The following is a 23,060-nucleotide window of genomic DNA, read 5'->3' as shown; positions in this document are numbered from 1 at the left end:
CCTGAGACGTGTTCACTCTGAAGTGGTGTAACTGATTACCTTCTTTAACTTCTTCTAGCAAATCAAATTCATTCTTTACTCAAGCTATTTACTCTACCTAGAATATTCGTCCTCCCTTCTTTGTTTGGCTGGCTGGCCTCTTATTATTACTCAGATTTCATATTAAATGTCAGGCCTCAGTCTTCCCTGACCATCTGTGCTAGAATAGGTCTTCTCTTTTATTCTCCTCTTCAGCAATATTATTGTTTCCTTTATGAGCTTAGGGCAGAATTTATAATAATTTAACTTTTAATTTAGCTGCTTTTATCTCCCTGTTACAAGACTTTTTGCCTCATAAGGGCAGGGCCTAGATTTGTCTTCCTCACTAATGAAATCTTAGCCACCATCACAGTGCCTGGCACAGAGTAGGCACCAAATATTTCTTGAGAGGATGAATGAATGATAGGCATGTTCTGTCTCCTCGTATATTGAGGGGTTTTCAAAGAAGGTAGTTGCAGAAATGATTTCTTAAACTAATATATCTACATCAAACAGGTATGAAAACTTCAGGGGTTTTATAAAATCTGGTAGACTGTCAGTTCCACATGGACAGCAACTGTGGATTTGAAACTCATTGCCTCCCAGCATTGTGCCTGTTATATTTTAGGCACGGATATATTTTTGTTGATTGACTGAATAAATTAATTCTGATATGAAGTCACAGACTGCATAGCTATACAGGGAGGGATTTTACTCCAAGATAACATTTAGGATAAGTTAGAAAGGAACATAGTGATTACATGTGATTTAAGACCCGGGTACTACAATAGCAATGCAATATGTGTGTATTTACTGTTATTTTTTTTTTCCTAAAAGGGACCTGTTGGCTTACCTGGAGAAGTTGGGACAACTGGAAGCATTGGCGAAAAGGTAATTTTTTAAATTATTTTGTTTTATAGGACGAATTCTAGGCTAAACTCAAAGGACAGACTTTCATATGATCTTTTATGTTAATTAGAAATCACTTATAACTTTAGCACATTACCTTTACTGAATCTCTTAAATATATTGAAATATAGCTAATAGCACATAGGTTTCTAATTTTTACAGGGCAGAGTACCCTTTTGATTATAAAGATGTGATCTGAAGAGAAAAGATAGAACAGTCTAGATTTCTGACTAGAAAATATTATCTAAATTGACTTCATGAGAGCAAGCCTCCTATGAGAGGCTTCAGAGAAAGCAGTTTTTGAAAAAGAAGAATAAGTTACCATTTTACCTTTCTCTCTCCCCATCTTGTGCTTGGTTCTTATTCCTATTCCCATCCTTACTATTTTCTTGAACTAAAATATCCTCTCTTCTTCCCTCTGTTTTTTCAAAACCAAACTGTTGGACTCAGCTGAATTCCCATCTCCTCTGTGAAGTCCACAGACTCCTCTCATCCTAATTTCTTCACTTCCTGGACTTAGAAGTACTATTCTTAGTACCACATAGTCTAAAATTTACTTACTCTCTGGTTGTTTCATCTCTGTTAATACCTTGTCTGTAATTACTGAGGGTAGAATCTAAGTTAAGTTTTTTAAATATCTCTTCTAACTCTCATGTACTACATTCTCAATTACTTAAGTACTACATAATATATATTTATTGATTTTTTTACTAACAATGTAACAAAATATGAGTGCAGTTTAAAAAATTAGCGTTACAATTTTTTTTCACTCAGTTATTTCTGTGCTGAGTTAAATCTTCTATGCTAAAATTTTGATACTCTTGAGAATTTTAATGTGAATCAGTTTGGTCTTTTTAAGCTGCTATGACATGATCTTCCAGAATTATTTCTTATGGCACTTAATTGTGGTAGGCAGACTATAAAATAAAATTTTCTTAAATGGTTACACTTATTTGTTAAATTTTAATATGCTTTGATACTTTTACTATTCTCATATTTTGTATGTCTCATAAAATAGTAAGCATTTCTTACAAAAATTTAACATATGATACATGCTCACTTTTAGGTCTTGTTTATCCATAATTTCTATTTTCTTCATTTTAATAAGGCCTTTAATATTTTTCTCCAAAAAACATCTTAAGATAATTTTATTAAAAGTCTAACCATTTTAAGATAAAAGTGCCAAATTTGTAAATTTAAAAATTATTGGAAATAAGAATGAGGTATGCATGTAAGACATGATTCTGGCTGACAGTTTTTCTTTCTAGGCTTAGCTCAGTCATGACTAATCTCTATGTTACTTTTTTTTCTTTGTTCTCTTAAAAGGGAGAACGTGGAAGTCCAGGCCCACTAGGTCCCCAGGGGGAAAAGGGTGTTATGGTAAGAGCTCAGTGATTGAAAAATATGTTTCCAAAGAACGTAATAAAAGTAAGGCATTCCAGAGATGGAATTGCCTGGGTTGGAATTTAACTGAGTAAAAAATGTTAAATTTCCCATAGAATTTTCTTTTTAAATGGTTTATCTCCCAGAATGCTATGTGATATTAAGGTACTTAAAAGCATGTAAATGAGATGGCTTAGTCAAATGATTCTAGTTTTAGGAGAGGAATTTAACCACCACAATTTGCTAAAATGGATGAAGAAGAAAATTCAATTAGAATTTTGCATACTCTGGTTTCTCTTCAGATTGTATAAATCTTTCACCTTTTAAAATTAGAATTCTACTTATTCTTCTACAGCTTGTAGTTGATATGATGCATATCATCATTGCCATTCTTCCATGAGTTTGTGGTCATGATGTAGTTTTTTTGGCATATGAGAGCTCTGAATCCAGAATTCATCTTATTCTCTTACATTTTTAATATAGGAAATAGTTGACAAATTTGATATCTGAGTTGCATCTTTTTAACTTACTAAATAGTTTTCTAAGTATGGCAGGAACTAGAGTGAATGATTATTATCAATAAAAGGATCTTCCATACAGAAAATACCTTGTAATGGATCTGGTGGCACATAATACTGTCCACAAATTGATTTTAACTAACTTCTATATTATCAGAAAAGTCCTATAAGTTGTTGTTGTTTTAGCTATGCTATTTCCAGTTGCTGTCAGCTAGGAAATTTAGCATGCCTATAAGACTAATCAACTTCAAGAATCATTACCTCCTAAGGCATTTTCTGAATCAGTGTTAATACCATAAAGTGTGTGGTCCTTCTAAAGTGTGAAATGCTAGAATATTTGTACACATTTACATTCCTTAATTAGAGAGCTCCTGGACCTCTCTGAAAAGGATATAGTTTCATAACCTATATAACATAACGTATATCCATGGATAAGATAACATGATCTTCAGTAAAATGAAATGAATGTTCTCTTATAAATAGGCTGTAGTATGTGATTCTGGCTAGCAATTTTCTTGTCTAGGCAAAAACCTTCTAATAAATGGAATATATAGTTCCTATGTAAATAAAACTACATAAAATATATTTTTTATTTCTATGGTCTGTCTGCAGAACATTTACTGTGGCCTTTCATATCTTGGTCAAATTATCCCTTTTTATTATTGTTTATAATTTACTGGTTTGTCTTCAATGAAAATAATTTAAAGTAATAAGTATTTCACTTTTTAAATATTTTCCTTAAATTATAGGGATATCCAGGTCCTCCTGGGGTTCCAGGACCTATTGGTCCATTGGGATTACCTGTAAGTACAGGAAAGACTTTATGATTCCTTCTAGAGTGTGTATTTTAATTTAAACTCATCAATTGTTATGCTTTATTTTTGGTTTTTATTCAAAGTAAGTCATGTGTAAACTAGTGGAGACTGCTTCTCTCCCAACTATACAAAACACTCTTGAATTTGTCATGATATCTTCAACTTCCTTACCTCTACTTGGTATATAATCAATTTCAGTCCTACAACCTAAGCTAAAATGCTTTGAAGTTTCTTTTGAATAACCACATATAAGGAAACAGGATTAGTAAGATTAAAAGTGAAACCAATTGGATAAATAAATCATAAGTGTAAGTTCTAACATATTTTTCTTAGAAATTTGTAAATATTTTCACACAACCAGATAAAATTCATAAAAATATATTTATTAAACAAAAATTGAGGTATTGAAAATATTCCATTTGTTTACAAAAAGATAATGAAATGTTTCCCCTAAATTAATTTTGCTTATCAGAATCTTACAGCTATTGTGAACTTAAAATATGAAAAAGATCAGCCTGTAGGATCCCCTGAGCAGAACTTTTCTTATCAGTGAAAACTTATTGTTTGTGAAGCTTCTGTTTTAAAAATAAGCCTGATTTTCTAGTATATTTGTAAATATGTTGTTGGCTTTTAAATTTAGGAAGACTAGTCTCAAGAACAGTTACTGATCTCTTTAGTCATATAAAATAATAAATAAATTTGAAGTACTAAAGTTTACTTCATTTTTATCTACCTTAGGTTAACAGATAAATTTTGTTTTCCAGCTGAGTCTTGATTAAAGACTGTAGCTATAAAAATAATTCATTATAATTGACTTAATAATAAATAGCAACTTAATCTCCATTGCAGGCTATTTTTATAGCATATTAATTTGGAACATTTTGTGGCATTTTTATAACAAAAAAACTATTTTTTATGTGATGGGATTATCATAAATGTCTAGAATAATAGTAAAGAAATATTACCATGATAGCCATTGCTTTTTTGATGGGCCAGGCAGAATAGACTGGTCTGACTAGCTGAATGGATATCTCCTTTCTCCATCACTGCATATGTGTGCCTTCTGAAAACAACTTGGTCAGTGAATATTAAAGGCTTCTCCATTTTTTGTTCAGGGCGTAAACACCCAGATATTAAATTTGTCCAAAGAGTAGAATATTTCAAAAGTAGAATATTGGTAGAGGGCAGTATGATTAAAGCATATTTTTAAGGAAGACTAATCAATTTTAAGAATGTCCTGGGAGAATGATATATGTTATAAGAAAGATTATGGCTATTATTCTGATAGTATTCTTGTGAATTGTACAACTGATTTTTAAATTTACAACATATAGGGTCATGTGGGGGCAAGAGGACCACCTGGGAGTCAAGGTCCTAAAGGACAAAGAGTAAGTAATCTGTGGGAAAAAGTACATTAACCCTCCCCAAATTACTTCATAAATAGTGGAAAATGTGCAACAAAAATAGCATCATACCTTCTAGAATTCTGCTTAGATCTTGTCAGGTTTTTTTCTATTTTCATTATATTAGATGAATGCCCTACGTTAATTGAAATATGACTCATAATCATTTGTAGTTATAAAATCACACTTTTCTATTTTAATTTTTATGTATATCACTAACTCATATAGAATTCTTGTTTCTTATTCCCAACCTCCAATTCTATTCTTTGAGAGAATGGTAAATGTGAAGATCTTTAAATGAATCATTTCTCTACAGACTTACATAGCAAGGAAAAATGACATCATGACAAAATAAAGAGCAATAAGAAGTGGAACAAAGATACACAAGATGAATAAGAGCTTATTAATTGTAAATCAAAGTTATTATCATCATTGTCTAATAATTATGTATACAGAATTAAATAACAAATCTTCATCTCTTTAAGTTGTATCTTAAACATTAAATCCTTTTTAAAGAAATAAGAGCCACTATTTACTGCATGCCTGTCACATGCCAGACACTTTTTCATATATTATCTCAATACTCAAAACCACCCAAAAGGGAGAGATATTATATCTTAGATATTATAGTTGAGGAAACCGGGGCTCTCAAAGTTTAAGTATATGGCCTCTATAGACACACATAGAAATGGCACAACCAGTATTCAAACCTTAGTGTGTCTGACTCCAAAGCCCATGCTATTCAATACCATATGGAATATCAGGGAGTATTTTTAAAATAAATTTGGATATGTGGGCTTTAAGGATTCTGTGTTATGCCTTGACCTTACCTTGATTTAAATTTTAGAGCTGATGAAGAAAATATTTTAAAATTCTAAAAATATCCTCTACCTAACCATGATTTAAAAAAAAAAAAAAAAAAACCTGCAGTTTTCCAGTTCCAGTTGGCAAATGGGAGGAGGCTGTTAATGAATTCTCAGTTTGAAGTAATGACTTTAAAGTCATGTCCTGTGTTTTCAGTGAAGCTTGAAGAAAGAGAGCAGATTTGCCTTTATTATTGTTTCTTTTCTGAAAAACTATTTTCCTTCCTGGGTTCCAGATTTATACTCTATAGTCACATCTCTAATATATTAGCCCAAATGAGATTTAAAATAAAATAAAAAATAATGAGAGATGATTTGTACCCAAACTGCCATTTACTGGATAGTACCCTGCCAGCATTCAATACTTAGTTAGGTCAAATGTGTTTATTCAACTTTGTATTATTCATAATGGGAAAGTTCAACCAATTTGTGACAGATGAAAAAAAGAAGAAATACTTATTTGCTCCTTCTGTTAATTAAGTAATTTGAGTCCTTAGGCAGAAGCTGTGTATCTAAGCACAGTCTTTTCCTAAACCACTTTGTGCTGTCTCATTAAGTCATATGGGAAGTTCATTTGTTCTGCAGTTTTCTAACTTCACCATGATCCTATTACTGTTTCCTGATTTGAGACTTTGTCATCAATTCCTACCTCCCCAAGGATCTATTTTCTTCACATCCTTCAAATACATTTTACTGATTCTCTCCCTAAATGGTTCTTCATCATTTTTAAAATTTTTACCCAGGATCCAACAAGGAAGCTTTGTTTAGAAATAAGGGCTTGAGAGAGAGAGAGAGAGAGCTTTCTTTACTGAACGACTATTTTAGGTAAACAATGGACATTGGGTATACAAAAGAAGGACTGAAGACCAGAATATTTGAGAAAGAAAATAGAAGGGACGTTCCCTTCTGGTAGCCACTGATATATTCCTGTTTTTACTCTCTTCTCTCTTCAATCCATTTCCCACTAGGGCTGTAATCCCAGTACTCTAGACCCATTCTTCCCAATGTTTTTCACTCACAAAAAAATGAGAATATTGGTCCAGCCTACTGAGATAAATGAAAAGGGTACCTAGCTGCAGATTCCTGTGTCTGGCCTTTCCTTGCCACCCCAAAGACTGAGGAGGGCACTATTTTCAGCACACCTGTAATCTCTTTGTGGCAAATATGTGTCATAGTATGTTGGAGGGAAGCTCTGCCTAAGTACGTTTGCACAGAGACCACATAGAGACTTTTCATTATGGAACTGGTACTTATACTCTCTTGCTGTTCTGACTGTGATTTATGCTGTTAACATATTGCCCTATGACCATCATGAAGGGTAAGACTACTCCAAGGAGTCTGCTTCCTATCTGCTTCTTTCCTGCCCATCCATCCACCATACAGCTATCTAACATTTACTGATTCCCTGCAATTTGTCAAACACTATTAATACCATGGAAGACTCTAGACTTAATTATCTCTTAGATCTAAATCACATAGATTTTACAGTCTAATGGCTTTTGAAGGATCAGGCAATATTGCAATTTTTCCAAAGAACAGGAAAAACCCAAACAAACACTAATGTCCTACCATCTCAAGAAACAGCCTAAGTAATCCTGCCTTTTATATAGCTGAAAAAGATAACAGGATTGACTAAAAATATCATTCTTACAGAGGTTCTTAGATGAGAAACATGGCATAAACTTTAAAGTATTATTATTTATCCTACATACTCTAAACTTTGTTTCTACCCTGCATGTTTAGCTGAAGAATAATTAAATAAAATGAAATCACTTAATATACCAAAGCTAACTAATATAATACACAAAATCACGTCCCTTATGTAGACAATATATGCTAGCAGATTCTCTAATTCAGTACCAGAAAGACAGTGGTTTAGCCTCTTGGGTCACTAGAAATCAGCACAACATCAGCTATAATTGAACTCTTCAGAGCTAGGCAGCTGATCCCCTGGTATTACTCCATTACACGCCTCTGTGTCCAGCTACCCAAACAGGAGAGATGACACAGAGCAAGTTCAGGAGAGATGACACAGAGCAAGTTAAGCTCATCTTTTTTCTTGACCATGAATTGGCAAGGACCATGAGACACGTTTAAGTTTGCACTGTTTCTCTAGAGGGGCAGTGTAGAGGCATGCAACTGAGTATTTTTATTCAGACTATGCTGCTTAAGATTTAAATGGGAGGGAAAGATTAAAATAACTATATTAAAAATATGTAATGTTTTAAGGTTTTCTATGGAGGAGGTAAAATTGATCTGCCTATAGAAATTCTGAAATTTGTCCCTTCAAGGAAATGATTACCATATAGTGGTAAGCAGTCCTCAATTTTCAAATTTAGATTCAAAGCTAGATTCGATACTGAAGCACTCCAGATGATAAGCCGGACCTTCCTCTGTGGTTTCTTCTCCTGAAATAGTTTATAACAAGAATAGAATCAAAAGATTTTTTTTCCTTAAAATCACTGATAATGTTAGTTTTTGCTTAATAGAACATTTTGTTTCAGCTGTATAAATCATGAGCCAGAAAAGACTGCTAGGCCTAATTAGTTAGGCACGTGAGTGATGTTAACATTCATATGAAGTAGTGGTTCTGTAAATTGATCATTTGTGAATTTAGTTATTGCCTATAATTCAAGTAGCATTTATTTCACAAAACATGCTTAGTTCATGTAGCTGAGCTATCAAATTTTTATTTCTGCTATGAGAACTTACTAATACAGCTCAGTGCAGCCAACTTTAATTTTCCTAAGAATGTAAATACTAGATTTTCTCTTTAGCCAGCATAGTTACTCCAAGAGAATATCCATGAGATATTTTTAAATGATTATTTTAAAATATAACTATGCCAGATTTAGGTGCCTATTATAATGCTATTTGCCTAACTTTCTTATAGCCTGTCAAAAAGCTTATTTTGTCTTAGAAGTCAAAGCAGACGTATATACTAACCCATGAGATAACTTCTATAACCAATACCAAAGTGAAATTTAAAGATGTTGATAAAGCTAAGCTTTCAGTTAATTAGCTTACTCTTGCTTTAAACAGAGAGAGTACCAAGCTCTCCTAGAGTTCTTCTGCCAGCCTTAAACTCTTATCTAGCAACTTTAGGCTTTATTACCTTTAATTAACATAACTGCATTACTTAGACCTTTGGGTTGTTTTTTAAACTAAATGTGGTTATCATCACTGTAGTCACACAGCTTCTCTTTCTTCATTCTCTGTGTTGTCTTGCCTTAGAAAATGAAATAATAAAGTGAAAGTATTTTTCTAAGTAAAGGGTTTTTTTAAAGAAACATTCTTTTATTTTTTATTGATACTATTTGTACATATTTATGGGGTGGGTGTGATGTTTTGTTACATGCATAGAATGAATCATAAACAAGTCAGGGCATTAGGTATGCATTACCTTTAGCATTTATCATTTCTATGTGTTGGGAATATTTCAAGTCCACTCTTCTTGTTATTTTGAAATATACAATAAATTATTGCTAACTACAGTCACCCTACTCTGTTATTGAACAAAAGAACTTATTTCTGCATTTCATTGCATGTTTGTATCCACTAACCTCCTTTTATCTCCCTCTCCTACCCATACACCCTTCCCAGCCTTGGTATCTATCATCCTACTCTCCACCTCCATGAAATGAATTTTTTTGGCTCCCACATATGAGTGTGTAGGGCAGCCAGAGATCACATCCAGCCCCCATTTTAGTCCTCAGTGGGTTCTTCAGCGGGATCTGGAAACCTGATTGACACCAGGCAGATTAACAAAGACAAGCTACAAATTATATTAGTTTTGTGTGTATATGGGGATCTTTACAAGAGAGTGAAGTCTGAAGTGCCCAAAACAAGATGCTTTTATACTTCTTAGACAAAGAGTGATAAATTTGAGAAAAAGTGACAGGACAAAGAAAATCTAGCTAGAGTGGTAAACATTTCTAGGGAAGTCACTAGGAGATATATTGGGAGCGGGGGTGTAAAACAGGTGGAAGATATGAGTTACTTCATTTAGTGTGTTTATTCAGGTCCATTGCAGCCTTCAATTCTAAGTCTCTGGTGATAAGGACTGTTTTCTCATGCTGGTATGGAGAAGGTAGCTCTCCCAGAGGGGTCTTGGTTGCTTGCTGCATGCAGGAAGAGAGATCAGCTCGCCCTTCTGGAAACTACAATTTCTCCAGTGTTTTCATGATGTATTTTGGGATGGTATGTTCTTCATTCCTTCAAGTGAGAACATGCAGTATTTGTCTTTCTGTGCCTGGGTTATTTCACTTCACATAATGACCTCCAGTTCCATCCATGTTCCTACAAATTATTCCACTGTGTACGTATACCACACTTTATTTATCCATTTGTCCGTTGAAGGACACTTAGCTGATTCCATATATTTGCTGTTGTGAATAGTGCTGCAGTAAACATGGGTGCAAAAGTCCCTTTGATATCTGATTTATTTTCCTTTGGATAATAAAATTCCACCCAGTAGTGGAATTGCTGGATTGTATGGTAGTTCAATTTTTTTTTTTTTTTTTTTTTGAGACAGAGTCTCACCCTGTTATCTCACCCTGTTGTCTCACCTTGTTGCCCAGGCTGGAATGCAGTGGCATGATCTCAGCTCACTGCAACCTGTGCCTCCCGGGTTCAAACGATTCTCCTGTCTCAGACTCCTGAGTAGCTGGGATTACAGGCACCAGCCACCTCGCCCAGCTAATTTTGTATTTTTAGTAGAGACGGGGTTTCACCATGTTGGCCAGGCTGGTCTCAAACTCCCGACGTCAGGTGATCCCACCCGCCTTGGCCTCCCAAAGTGCTGGGATTATGGGCGTGAGCCACCACACCCAGGCTCCATAATCTGCATACTCTTTTCCATAGTGGCTATGGAATTAGTAATAATTCACATTCTCACCAACAGTATGTAAGAGTTCCCTTTGCTGTGCATCCTGGCCAATATCTGTTGTTTTTTGTCTTTTTGATAATAGCCATTCTTCCTGTGATATGATGATATCTTATTGTGGTTTTGATTTTCATTTTCCTGATAATTAGTGATGTTGAGCATTTTTTCGTGTATCTGTTGGCCATTTGTTTGTCTCTTAAGAAATATCTGCTCATGTCTTTTCCCCAATTTTTAATAGAATTATTTTTTTAACTACTGAGTTGTTTGAGTTCCTTGTGTATTCTGGATATATAGTCCCTTGTCAGATGAATAGTTTGCAAATATGTTCTCTCATTCAACAGGTTGTCTCTTGAACTGTTGATTGTTTCTTATGTTGTACAGAAGCTTTTTAGTTTACCATAGTCCCATTTGTCTGTTTTTGGTTTTGTTTCCTGTGCTTTTGAGGTTTTAACCCGAAAATCATTGCCCAGACCAATGTCATGGAGCTTTTCCCCTGTTTTCTTCTAGAAGTTTTATAGTTCTGAGTCTTCATATTTAAGTCTTTAATCCATTTTGAGTTGATTTTTTATATGGTGAGAGATAAGGGTTTAATTTAATTCTTCTGCATCTGGATATACAGTTTTCCTAACATCATTTATTGAAGAGACCACTCATACCCCATTGTCTGTTCTTGGCACCTTTGTCAAAAATCAGCAGGCTACAAATGTGTAGATTTATTTCTGGGCTCTCTTTTCTGTTCTGTTGGCCTATGTGTCTGTTTTTATACTAGTACCATGCTGTTTTGGTAACTATAGTTTTGTAGTTTATTTTATTTTATTTTATTTTATTTTATTTTATTTTATTTTATCTTTTAAAGATGGAGTGTCACTCTGTCACCCAGGCTGGAGTGCAGTGATGCAATCATAGCACATTGCTGCCTCAAATTCCTGGGCTCACATGATCCTACTGCCTCAACCTACCAAGTAGCTGGTTCTACAGGCACCTTCCACCGTGCCTGGCTAATTTTTAAATTTTTTGTAGAGACAGGGTCTTGCCATCTTACCCAGGCTGATCTTGAACTCCTGGGCTCAAGTGATCCTCCCTTCTCGGCTTCCCAAAATGTTGGATTACAGGTGTGAGCCACCACACCCAGCCCAGTAGTGTACTTTAAAGTCATGTAGTGTGGTGCTTCTAGCTTTATTCTTTTTGCTTAGGATTACTTTGGCTATTTGGGCTCTTTTTTGTGTTCCATATGAATCTTAGGATTTTTTTTCTATCTGTGAAAAAATGACATTGGTATTTTGATAGGGATTGCACTGAATCTCTAGATTGCTTTGAGTAGTAAAAGTATTTTTTAAATGTAAAACATAAAATGAGTGGTTATCATTACTATATGTATTCCTTAATTTTAGAAGGAGTTCCCTTGATTTGCAATACCAATCAGCACTTTACTTGTGAATGTTTAATATTCATTTTGTAAACTTCTAAATTTCAGGTCCTCTATTCCAGCCTGAATTCACTTGCTGACAGGATTAACCTCATTTCTTTCTAACCTTTGAAAAAATATGATAAACTTAATAAAGCGTAGTCGTTCAGTCTTTGTATATTTAGACATCATGGGAGTCAGGCTACTCATCTAACATCTACAAACTTCATCTTAAAAATTGGGGTTTGGACTAGTTCAGCAATGGCAGTAGGTGATTTCTGTGCCCAAACAAGAAACTGGCAATTAATTATGAGACTTAGTCCAGCTAGATGCAGCCTTTTCTATGTATATATCTAGGCAGTCACTTAATCTGATTATTTAAGAAATGAAACGTATTTTCTATCTTTGGACCAAGTAATCTTTTTTTAAAAAATTCTATATGTACAACTGTGTGTCTGGGGGCCTTTTGAAGCTTAATGCTTATGGCTGCCACCATGTAAACTCAGAATGACTTCTAACTTTCTAACTCTCTATCACTAGCCTTGGAGATATCTACTTCATTGGCCTTGATCATCTAGAGTCGAACTCCTTATCTTCCACCACTCCTCCCTCTCCACCCCAAGCAAACCTACATTTCTAATTTGCTTTCTATTGATGCTGTTATCTTCTACCAATTACTCAGTAATAAAATATCAAAGAAATACATAGAAATTCTAGGTTGTAAAGGACTTTTAAGGGCCCAGTTAATTACCAGTGGACACATTTTCAATTTAGACCTTACTTGTTTTTTATAGTATTTTAGAATGTTGACCACTCATTCCTTTTCACACTCTTTCGGCCTTCTTCTTTTGTTACTCAAAAAAGTTAGCTGTGTTTCTTTCAGAGCAAAAAGAGAAGAATTAGGCATTGAAGGTGCTAGAGAAAAAGAATCAATACAGATGGCTGAAATTTCAAGATCATCTTGAGGGTTGAGGGTGATTATTAGAGCAAAGTCCTGAGGGACCTTCATGCTTAAGACTTGAGTCATCCATTGAACATTGTTCTTTTTTCATCTTCAGATACTCAATTATTGAATATTCTAAGCATGCCCCCTCATCAGAACTTTGCACTTGCTGTTTTTTCTGCTACAGTGACCTTCCCCAAATTATTTGCGTAGCTTGCAATCTTACCTCTTTTAGGTGTCTACCCACATGTCACTTTAGAGAGACTTTTCAGGCCACCCTATCTAAAATAGTCCTCTCCACCTTGGATACTCTCTAGTTCTTTATTTTTCTTCATTACACTTAACTACATATTTTCATTTTATAATTTAGTTTTACGTACTTATTTGCTTGTTTATGAATTCAGGGATTTGTCTCTTCTCCCTACCGTGTCCTCTGGACCTAAAACAATGCCTGGCTTTTAGTACGCACTCAGTATACATCTGCTGAATGAATAACACATGTTAAAAAATACTGATCTATTAAATTAAGTCCATGCTCCTCAACTTGATCTTCAAGGTCTTGCACAGTAAGACTGTAGTTCAGTTTTTCAGTCCTTCATTGGAAAATAGAGCAGAAAGGAAGTTGGGAATAGATTTTGGAGTACCTTGAATATAGACTTAGAAATTGTAGGGCCGGAGCTATGGCTTTATCAGGATCAGTGGAGCTACAGATCCTCCATGAAGTATGTGTTCTGTCCAAATCCATGAATGTGCCTCTGAGGATCAAGGAATGCAGTTACCCTAAGAGTTCCGAGAAGAGTCCTATTACAGTAAATAGCTTTTAATAATATAAAGCTAAACCAAAGCTTATCTCAGATGTGATACAAGAGAAGATTCTGAAGCCTAAAGGACTCCTTCAAATCTGTATGTTGTCCTGGGAGATGTGTATCACTGTTCTGTATAGAAATATTCAGCATCAGTTTTCTGCCAAATTATTTAAAAGTAAACTTCAGTCCTTCACCTTATAAGTCCTAGTCTTCTTTTCCACACTTACATCTTAATATTTACCAACATGTAATCAATAGCCTAACCAAACAAACAATGTTTTTATTCTGTGAGCATCTTTTTTCATGCCTCTGTATTTTTTTCTCATACTATCCCTCAATGTAGAGTTTCTTCTATTTGGAATAAGTCTATGAGAACTCGACCTCCATCTGCTAAAAATATCTTTATTCCCATTACAAATGTGAAGGTTGTCTCCCTCTTTGAATTCTTGTTTTGGTCCTTGGCATGTCTTATCTATCTATCTATCTATCTATCTATCTATCTATCTATCTATCTATCTATATTGTCTTTTGTATAGTTGTATAATAGAGAAACTTCCTCTCAATTATAAATCACCGTAACACTTAATACAATTCCTTTTCCACAGGTATTCAGTTCTGTAGAATTGAATCAAGTCCCTGAACAAAGACTTTAAGGTCTTCCAAAGAAAGTGATAATTTAATGGAAGAGTATTCTATCATTTTATTATAGAATGACTTTTGCAACGGCTTTTTTGCAGCTAATTATTGAATGAACACTGAGAAGTTTCAAATTTACACGAATATTTTCAGTAGTATTTTCTCTTACCTTTTCTGTGCTCCTGCCATCTCCCAGTAATTCCTGGCAAGCAGTTGCATAGCAGGTACAATGCAGTCAGCACTCATTTTCTTTCTTTCTTTCTTTCTTTTTTTTCATTCCAGCTAAACTTTATTTCTTTTTTTTTTTTTTAATTTTTATTTTAAGTTCAGGGGCACATGTGCAGGATGTGCAGGTTTGTTGCACAGGTAAACATGTGACATGGTGGTTTGCTGCACAGATCATCCCATCACTTAGGTATTAAGCCCAGCATCCATTAGCTATTCCTCCTGATGCACTGCCTCCCCCAGGCCCCCTGATAGGCCCCAGTGTGTGTTGTTCCTCACCATGTGTCCATGTGTTCTCATCATTCAGCTCCCACTTATAAGTGAGAAAATGCTGTGTTTGGTTTTCTGCTCCTGCATTGGTATCATTTTCTAATAACACGAAAAGAGCACCATCTTAAAATATTAAACTTAAGAAGACTGTTTAGAGAAACAAATCCAGCCACTTTTGATTTAGAGTTGATTAAGAATAAATCCTGGCTGGCTGCTGAGTAAACTATAAAGTGAACGAAATACCCAAATAACACACCTATATTATAACCACCTCGACCACTGAGTTAGCTATTTTTGTGCTCATTTGACTTATTATTTGTCATTAAATCTTAAAAACATGGGCTGATTCTCCCATGCAGAGAGGTTGAGCCATATACCCAGCTGTAGTATTTTCTGTTGTCAGGCATAAAATCAAGAAGAAGGAGTTTGTCTACTAAAGAAGGGCACAGCATCTTCATCTGTGAGGACACATAACAGTAAAAAAAAAAAAAAAAAAAAAAAAAAAAAAAAAAAAAAAAAGGGAACATTTCAAATTAACAACAGGATATTTTTTTCACCTCTAGGGACCAAGAGGACCAGATGGTCTCTTAGGGGAACAAGGTATACAAGGTGCCAAGGTAATCATTGATTTTTCTCATTTCATATACAGTTAAATTTTATTGAGCCCGTATGTCCTACTGGTCTAAAAAACAACACATTTCCTTACAAAAATATGGTTCTAAATTTTCTCTTTGTCTAAGTATGAAACACATAAAAGTTTTTACTACAGACACAGAGATGTTTACTTTTCAATATTGAACTGTATACTTACTATCTTTTTGTATGTGAATATATGCTAGCATATATAAGACGATAATTCACATTCTTACTAACTCACCTGGCTTTGATGCTTTGTTAGGGTGAAAAAGGAGATCAAGGAAAAAGAGGGCCTCATGGTCTTATTGTAAGTAATACAACATTTCACATTAAAGATGAACATTTTAAGTCTTTTTTGTTTCTCTTAGTATGATTAATCTTTTTGGAGGGGACTACTTGACTCAAGCATTTTCTTTCTCGTGTAGGGGAAGACTGGAAACCCTGGAGAAAGAGGAGTTCAAGGGAAACCAGTAAGTAATAAAAAAAAAAAAATCAGGCGATGAACAATTTTTATCTGCTATTTTTTGAGGAGAGGGGCTGCTCAAACAATGTTTGGGGGATTTTTTGACACATAAAAATTACATATATTTGCAGTATACAATGTGATATCTTGATATATGTATAAATTATGAACTGATTACCCTTATCTGCTTTATTCTCTGATACAACTATTGTTTAGTATTCAGTACGTTGGACTAAAAGAATGTAAGTTCTTTTTCTCCTTTAATCATTGGGTCATTGTTTTATTTGAGCAAGTTGCTTACCCATTCTGGGCCTGGGTTGTACCTATCCATAACTGGTGGTTATAACTGATACTTTTACTTCACTCTATGATAAATAGAGTGAAGATAAATTAGTTTTACTGTAAAACCCATTTCAAAATAAAATGGCATGATATATAAATATAATGAGACGTTAATAAAGCTAACATAATAAGTAACTTTTTTGGGGCCTCTTGCCTAGTTTTCTTTTAACTCAACTTGAATTCCTTTTAGGCCTTTGGAGTGTAGAGCTGTGTGTGTCATCATGCCTTCCCATGGCACTTCTTAGGAGTTGTTAATATTTTATAATACTAGTTATTTTCCTACCATCAAAAATCTTACCAGAATTATACATTTTTTCCCTGAAAGGCAACAAGTTCTGTGGTTATCGTCACTAAGTAAGAGGAAAAAAAAGTTAAATAAAGATTTACCCACACATGCATACTTACACATAGACACATAAGATAGTACGTGTATATGAGCACATAAGCTTAGGTATATGAATATTTTTACTTTCATTCAGAATTTTAATTTTTAATGATGACATTTTGATTTGTTATATACACATATATATAATATAAAGTTATAAAAATAGATAATATAAACATATTGCAGCTCAGGAGACAGAAAAGGATAGAATAAAAATGTTTTAGCTGCTATACTATTAATAATTGTTTACATAGTAAATGTCACTGCATTTGCTTGTTCCTTTTTGAAATCTGCTGCCCCCTGCCCGCTGTTTCCCACAATAACATTGTGTTTAACAGTGATCCAACCTAAAATACCAGAGACCTAAGACAGAAAATAAATGACTGTGTCTGGGAAAGAACTTGTGTGTGGCATTGTATTATTGATTAACGTTATCCTCAAAGAATGTTACTTGAGTTTTAATATTCATCATCTGAGTTTCTATTATATCGATATAAATGGTGTTTGTATAGATTATGACTACTTTGCTGTACTTTATACAGTGCCCATACGTTGCAGTGAGTGGAAAAGTTTGGAGCTCAAGTTCATTCCTCTCATTTAAAAAAAAATGAGGCCCAGATAAATAAAATTACTTATTCATTTTGTATTCATTGATGTACTGAAAATGAAGGTAAAATTATGGGTCATTCATTTTTGACCTTCCCTAGAATTTTACCTTCATTTTTAGCCCATCAATGTATGCTTGTATAAATGTAATATTTCATGTTTGACTTTCTCAATTAAATAAAAGATACTAGAATCATTTTGTAACCTTACCCTGGTTTGAAACCGTTACCCTGGCAAACGTGTCACGTAGACTCCTGGAAGAATTAAGTTTCCTTAGTGCATGACAAAGTTGGACATAAATATGAATTTATAATAGTTATTGAGGTTTATTTGGCTCTATACCTACATTGTCTCCTTCTCCTTGATTGAATTGAGATCTTGGAGAAGCTGGGAACAATCAATTGAAAAAAGCCAAACAAGCCCCAAAGATTCATTTGATCCTTCAGCACAGTCTTAGTGTCTCTAGTCATTTATGCACTATCAACAAACAGGCAGTGCTGTATATTAGAAAACTAAATTTGAGGTCAGATTGACTTTTGGTCTAGTGTATGCTCCTAAAAACCATATAACCGTGTTTAAATTGGTTAGGGCTAGGCGTGATGGCTCATGCCTGTAATCACAGCACTTTCAGTGGCAGAGGAAGAAAGGTCTCTTGAGCCCGGGAGTTCGAGACCAGCTAGGGCAATGTAGTGAGACCCCTATCTCTAAAAATACATATTCTTTATTTTTAAAATGAATTTTAAAAAATGGTTAGGATGAGAGCTCTAAGACCCTCTCCGTCTCTAAGTTTTCATAATTTTAAGCCAGGAATTAAATGAAAACTGGCAACACATAGTGCTCTGGTAATCCAGATAACTAGTAAAAGTGTATTTGTCTGTGGACCAACACTGTTTCCTATACAATACTTGCCTCCCATACATCTGACTCAAAAGAAAATCAGGAAAAAAGACCACAATCCACTGTGTTAATAAGGTGTTAAGGCCTGGATCACTATTTTAGGTTCTCTAAATAATATAAAAACTATCATAACTCATACATTACTGAGTATTTTTTAAATCTAGATATTCTATCAGTTTGTGAGATAGGGGTGTAAAAATTCTCCAACTATAATTTTTGTGTTTCTCTATTTCTACCTTTGATTATTTCCAATTTTGCTTTATGTATTTTTAATTTCTATTGTAAGTTTATTCACATTTGTAATTATTATGTCTTCCTCATCAGCTGATCCTTTTTTGTTGTTAAAAAATATTCTTCTTTATCTCTGGTAATGCTTTTTACTCTTGGTAATACTATTTGTTGTGAAGTATACTTCATCTGATATTAATACTAATATAAAGTTTCTCCAGCTTTCTTAGCTTGCTGCTTACATGGCATATCTTGTTACTTAATTTACTTTCAACCTATCTGTGTCTTGATATTTAAAGTGAATATCTTATCTTATAGTTAGACCTTGCGTTTTATTCATTCTGACAATTTCTGCCTTTTAATTTGAGCATGTGTTCAATTTCAATTTAATATAATTATTGATACGTAATTGATATGGTTAGATTTGGGTCTCCCATTTAATGATCTGTTTTTGTTTGTTTCCTTTTTGTTGTTATTTTTCAATGTCTTCTGTTGGCATTGAATAATTTTGAGAATTCTATTTTAATCTGTCTGTTGGATTTTTAGCTCTATTTCTTCTCATTATAATTTTCCATGGTTATTCTAGGTCAAGGGTCAGCAAACTTCTTCTGTGAAGTGCTACAAAATAAGTGTTTTATGTAAATACTTAACACAAGTGTAAGAAACTTGCCAACAATATAGGTCCATTTACTAATACTTTTTTATGCTATAATCGTTTTATGTATTACATCTACATATATTTTAAACTACACATTTGCAAAGTTATAATTTTTGCTTTAATATAAATAAAATGTTTTCATAATGTAAATGAAATACATACTTTAGAGATGTTTAATGGGAAATAATGTTTATCATTTACCCACATATTTGCCTTTTCTGATGCTGTTCATTACTTTCTGAAGATTTGTGTTTCCAAATGATGTCATTTCCCTGTAACCTATAGAACATCCTTTATATTTCTTGTAGTAAAGTCTGCTAGTACATATTTCTCTTAGGTTTTGTTTATGAAATGTCTTTATTTCTCCTTTACTTTTGAAGTACAGTTTCACCGGATATCAGATTTTAGGTTGACAGAGTCTTTTGGGGGATTCTTTTGTTTTTATTCAACTCCATTTTCTTTTGGCCGTCGGTATTTCTGATAAGTAGTCCACAGTTTTTTATATATATATATATATAATTTTTTATATATATATAATTATTCCCTTGCATATAATGTATCATTATATTTTATTGGAATCAATCATATTGGAAGTCATATATTGGCTTTGCCACTTACTAGAAGTCTTGACTTTGTACAAATTACTTAACTTCTCTGGGCTTCAGTTTCCCCATTTTTGATATAGGAAATCTTTTATAGTTATAACAAATGTTATTTATTATGTTCCTGGAACAGGCTCTAATAAATAACAACCAAAATAACCATTGTTATCCTCATGGTCATCATTATCATAGTTACTGGGTTGAAGTAATGGAGAAGGGAGTTCTAAAAAGCCTTAAAGATAATTTTTATTTTATTCCAGCTTGTGCTTTTCCGCTTTTTCCCCAATAAAAACAGAGTCCACTTAAATTATTTCGTGGCTTTGCAAAAGAGCTTTTATGCAGTATCAACAGCATTAAAAGTACATGATAAGCTTGATATTATGTCTATACATACTTTACAAAGAAAATTGGGCAGATATTATTTAAAGTTCTGAAGTTTTCTGTATATTTCAGTTGTTCTACTAGGCACAGAGAGATTCCTTATAATGATCCTATCTCTTAATTAAGGAGCCTGGAGTAAATAGGCACCATATCATTTACATGACTGAAACAGAGCTTCAACTAGATGGGAGTCCATAATTTTACATAGTTCCCTTTCCCTAGCCAGAGAAACTGAACATAGCATTAAAGATTATAACTTAGAAGACAGTGTGTTGCTAAGAACTTTGAATATCTTTACTTCTAATTTAATGTCATATTTTTATACCTTTTAGTTTTTTAAGGTAAAATGGCATTTGTGATTAGCTGTATAGTTATCAACTTTCCCAAGGTCAATAATGCAGAAGATGCAACTTACGGCTGGGCGCAGTGGCTCACGCCTGTAATCCCAGCACTTTGGGAGGCCAGGCGGGTGGATCATGAGGTCAGGAGATCGAAATCATCCTGGCTAACACAGTGAAACCCCATCTCTACTAAAAATACAAAATAAAAAAGTTAGCCAAGCGTGGTGGCGGGCGCCTGTAGTCCCAGCTACTCGGGAGGCTGAGGCAGGAGAATGGCGTGAACCCGAGATGGGGAGCTTGCAGTGAGCCGAGATCACGCCACTGCACTCCAGCATGGGCAACAGAGTGAGACTCCATCTCAAAAAAATAAATAAATAAATAAAATAAAGCAAAAAAAGAAGATGCAACTTACAAATGGGTCAAGATGTTAGGTATTGTCAGTGGTCATCAGTGCCTCACACACAGTAAATGCTCAATAAATCTTTGACTGAGTCAGAGAAGACTCAGAATTTGGTTTAGTGTTCTATCTACTTCATATCTGAAACACTCTTTTATGGTACTACAAAGAGTGTAAAGATGGGGAAAAAAGGAAGTTACAGGTTCAGTATGGTTATTTCCAGTTATCTAGGTTCTGAGTCTCCTGTGCCTTGCCAGGGTTTAAAGACATAAATCATACTTATTAACACATCACAAGGACATTATTATTTTTTGAAAAAGGAAACTTTATATGGACATTAAAACTGTAAAGAAATTCAGATTTAAAATAATTTTAGGTAATTATTTGTCACAGTATAGGAGTGAGGATTAAATAAAAATAGGGGTAGATACAAAGAACTCCTACAACTCAAGAATTAAAAAAACAACCTGATGGAAAAATGAGCAAAGGACTTGAACAGGCATTTCTCCAAAGAAGGTATACAGATGGCCAGTAAGCACATGAAAAGATGCTCAACATCACTCGTCATTAGGGAAATGAAAATCAAACCACCATGGGATACTATTTCACAAACATTATAATGCTGTTATAAAAAAGAAAAAGAAAATATGTGTGGCCAAGGATGTGGAGGAATTGGAACCCTTGTTCATTACTGGTACAAATATAAAATAGGGGGACTGCTGTGGAAAACAGTTTGGTGGTTTGTCAAGAAGTTAAACAGAGAGTTACCATATGATCTATCAGTTCCACTTCTAGGTAGATACCCAAATAATTGAAAAAAGGGACTCATGCAGATACTCGTATACCCATATTCATAGCCACATTATTCACAATAGCCAAAAGTTGAAAGTAATCCATGTTCTTTGATAGACTAATAGATAAACAAAATGTGGGATATGCATACAGTGGACCCAGCCTTAAAAAGCAGAACGTTTTCACGCATGCTACAACAGGGATGAATCTTAAAGACATTATGCTAGGTAAAATAAGCCGGTCACAGAAAGGCAGATATTGTATGATCTCACTGATATGAGGTACTTAGGGTATTCGAATTCATAGAGACAGAAAATAGAATGGTGGTTGCCAGGGAATAGAAAAAAGGGGTGATGGGGAGTTAGTATTTAATGGGTACAGAGTTTCAGTTTGGGAAGATGAAAAAGTTCTGGTGATGGTTACACAACAATGTGAATGTACTTAATGCCACGTAACTACATTTAAAAATGGTTAAAATAGTAAATTCACCACAAAAGAAAAAATAAATAAATAAATAGCAGTAGACAGAAAAGTTGGGTGGAAGGATCTATAGGAAAGCTAAGGTAAGGAAACTGTGTAAAACATCTTCACACAACACTTTTCCTACAAGTATTGCCTTTATTTGTCCAGGGTTTACAGGGATTGCCTGGAAGCACAGGTGACAGAGGACTTCCAGGAGAGCCAGTAAGTTTATATTTATACTTTTCTAATTGTGTTTTTCTCATAATGTACATTTACGTTTCTATTATTCCTCTGCTGTGCTGTGACTGGTATGTTTTAGAAAGCAGCATTTATCATAGACACCACAGACAAATCACAGAATAAAAAGTAATAGTTTATCGTGCCTTTCTGGTTTCATATAGTCAAATATGCTGCTGTTTTTCTGGAGCTGTTAAATCTGAGCGTATTTCTGTTTTCAACAAAGAAAACTCTGTTTTATTGAATCTCAGAAATTCTCTTTCTGAATGGCTTGCTTTTCTTATAATATTACATTGCCACACACGCACAATCACACTTATGAGGCAATTTCTATAATTAGAAGACCATATAGAGAGAAGCCAAACATTTTGATGGGCCAAAATGTGCAAACATGACAGAAATGCAGTTACATCAACAGTACAAAAACTTGCATCAATACAAAAACTTATGAAATCGTTATGAAACAGTTTCAGAGTTTCCATGGAAGGTAAGTTGTGAAAAGGAAAGACCTGTCACACCTACTTTCTTACAATTTATTCTTTTTTGCCAATGAA

General features: G+C 34.1%; 1 protein-coding gene across 4 annotated transcripts in view; it reads left to right on the top strand.

Moving 5' to 3' along the window:
- Window positions 1-23,060, top strand: part of COL24A1 (collagen type XXIV alpha 1 chain) — a 392,042-nt gene that overhangs the window by 232,302 nt on the left and 136,680 nt on the right. For all 4 annotated transcript variants that reach the window (XR_007721823.1, XM_050772561.1, XM_050772480.1 and 1 more), the window contains exons 26-33: window positions 856-909; window positions 2,254-2,307; window positions 3,578-3,631; window positions 4,978-5,031; window positions 15,643-15,696; window positions 15,978-16,022; window positions 16,141-16,185; window positions 22,438-22,491. Coding sequence is in view for 3 of the 4 variants with exons in the window: in XM_050772561.1 (XP_050628518.1) it covers window positions 856-909; window positions 2,254-2,307; window positions 3,578-3,631; window positions 4,978-5,031; window positions 15,643-15,696; window positions 15,978-16,022; window positions 16,141-16,185; window positions 22,438-22,491 (414 nt within the window). In the remaining variant the exon portion in view is untranslated. The remainder of the gene's footprint in view (window positions 1-855; window positions 910-2,253; window positions 2,308-3,577; window positions 3,632-4,977; window positions 5,032-15,642; window positions 15,697-15,977; window positions 16,023-16,140; window positions 16,186-22,437; window positions 22,492-23,060) is intronic.

Source organism: Macaca thibetana, chromosome 1 (genome assembly GCF_024542745.1).
Source record: "Macaca thibetana thibetana isolate TM-01 chromosome 1, ASM2454274v1, whole genome shotgun sequence".
Classification (NCBI taxonomy): Eukaryota; Metazoa; Chordata; class Mammalia; order Primates; family Cercopithecidae; genus Macaca; species Macaca thibetana.
Note: the sequence above shows the minus strand (reverse complement) of the source record. Positions and strands in the feature narration are given on the sequence as shown.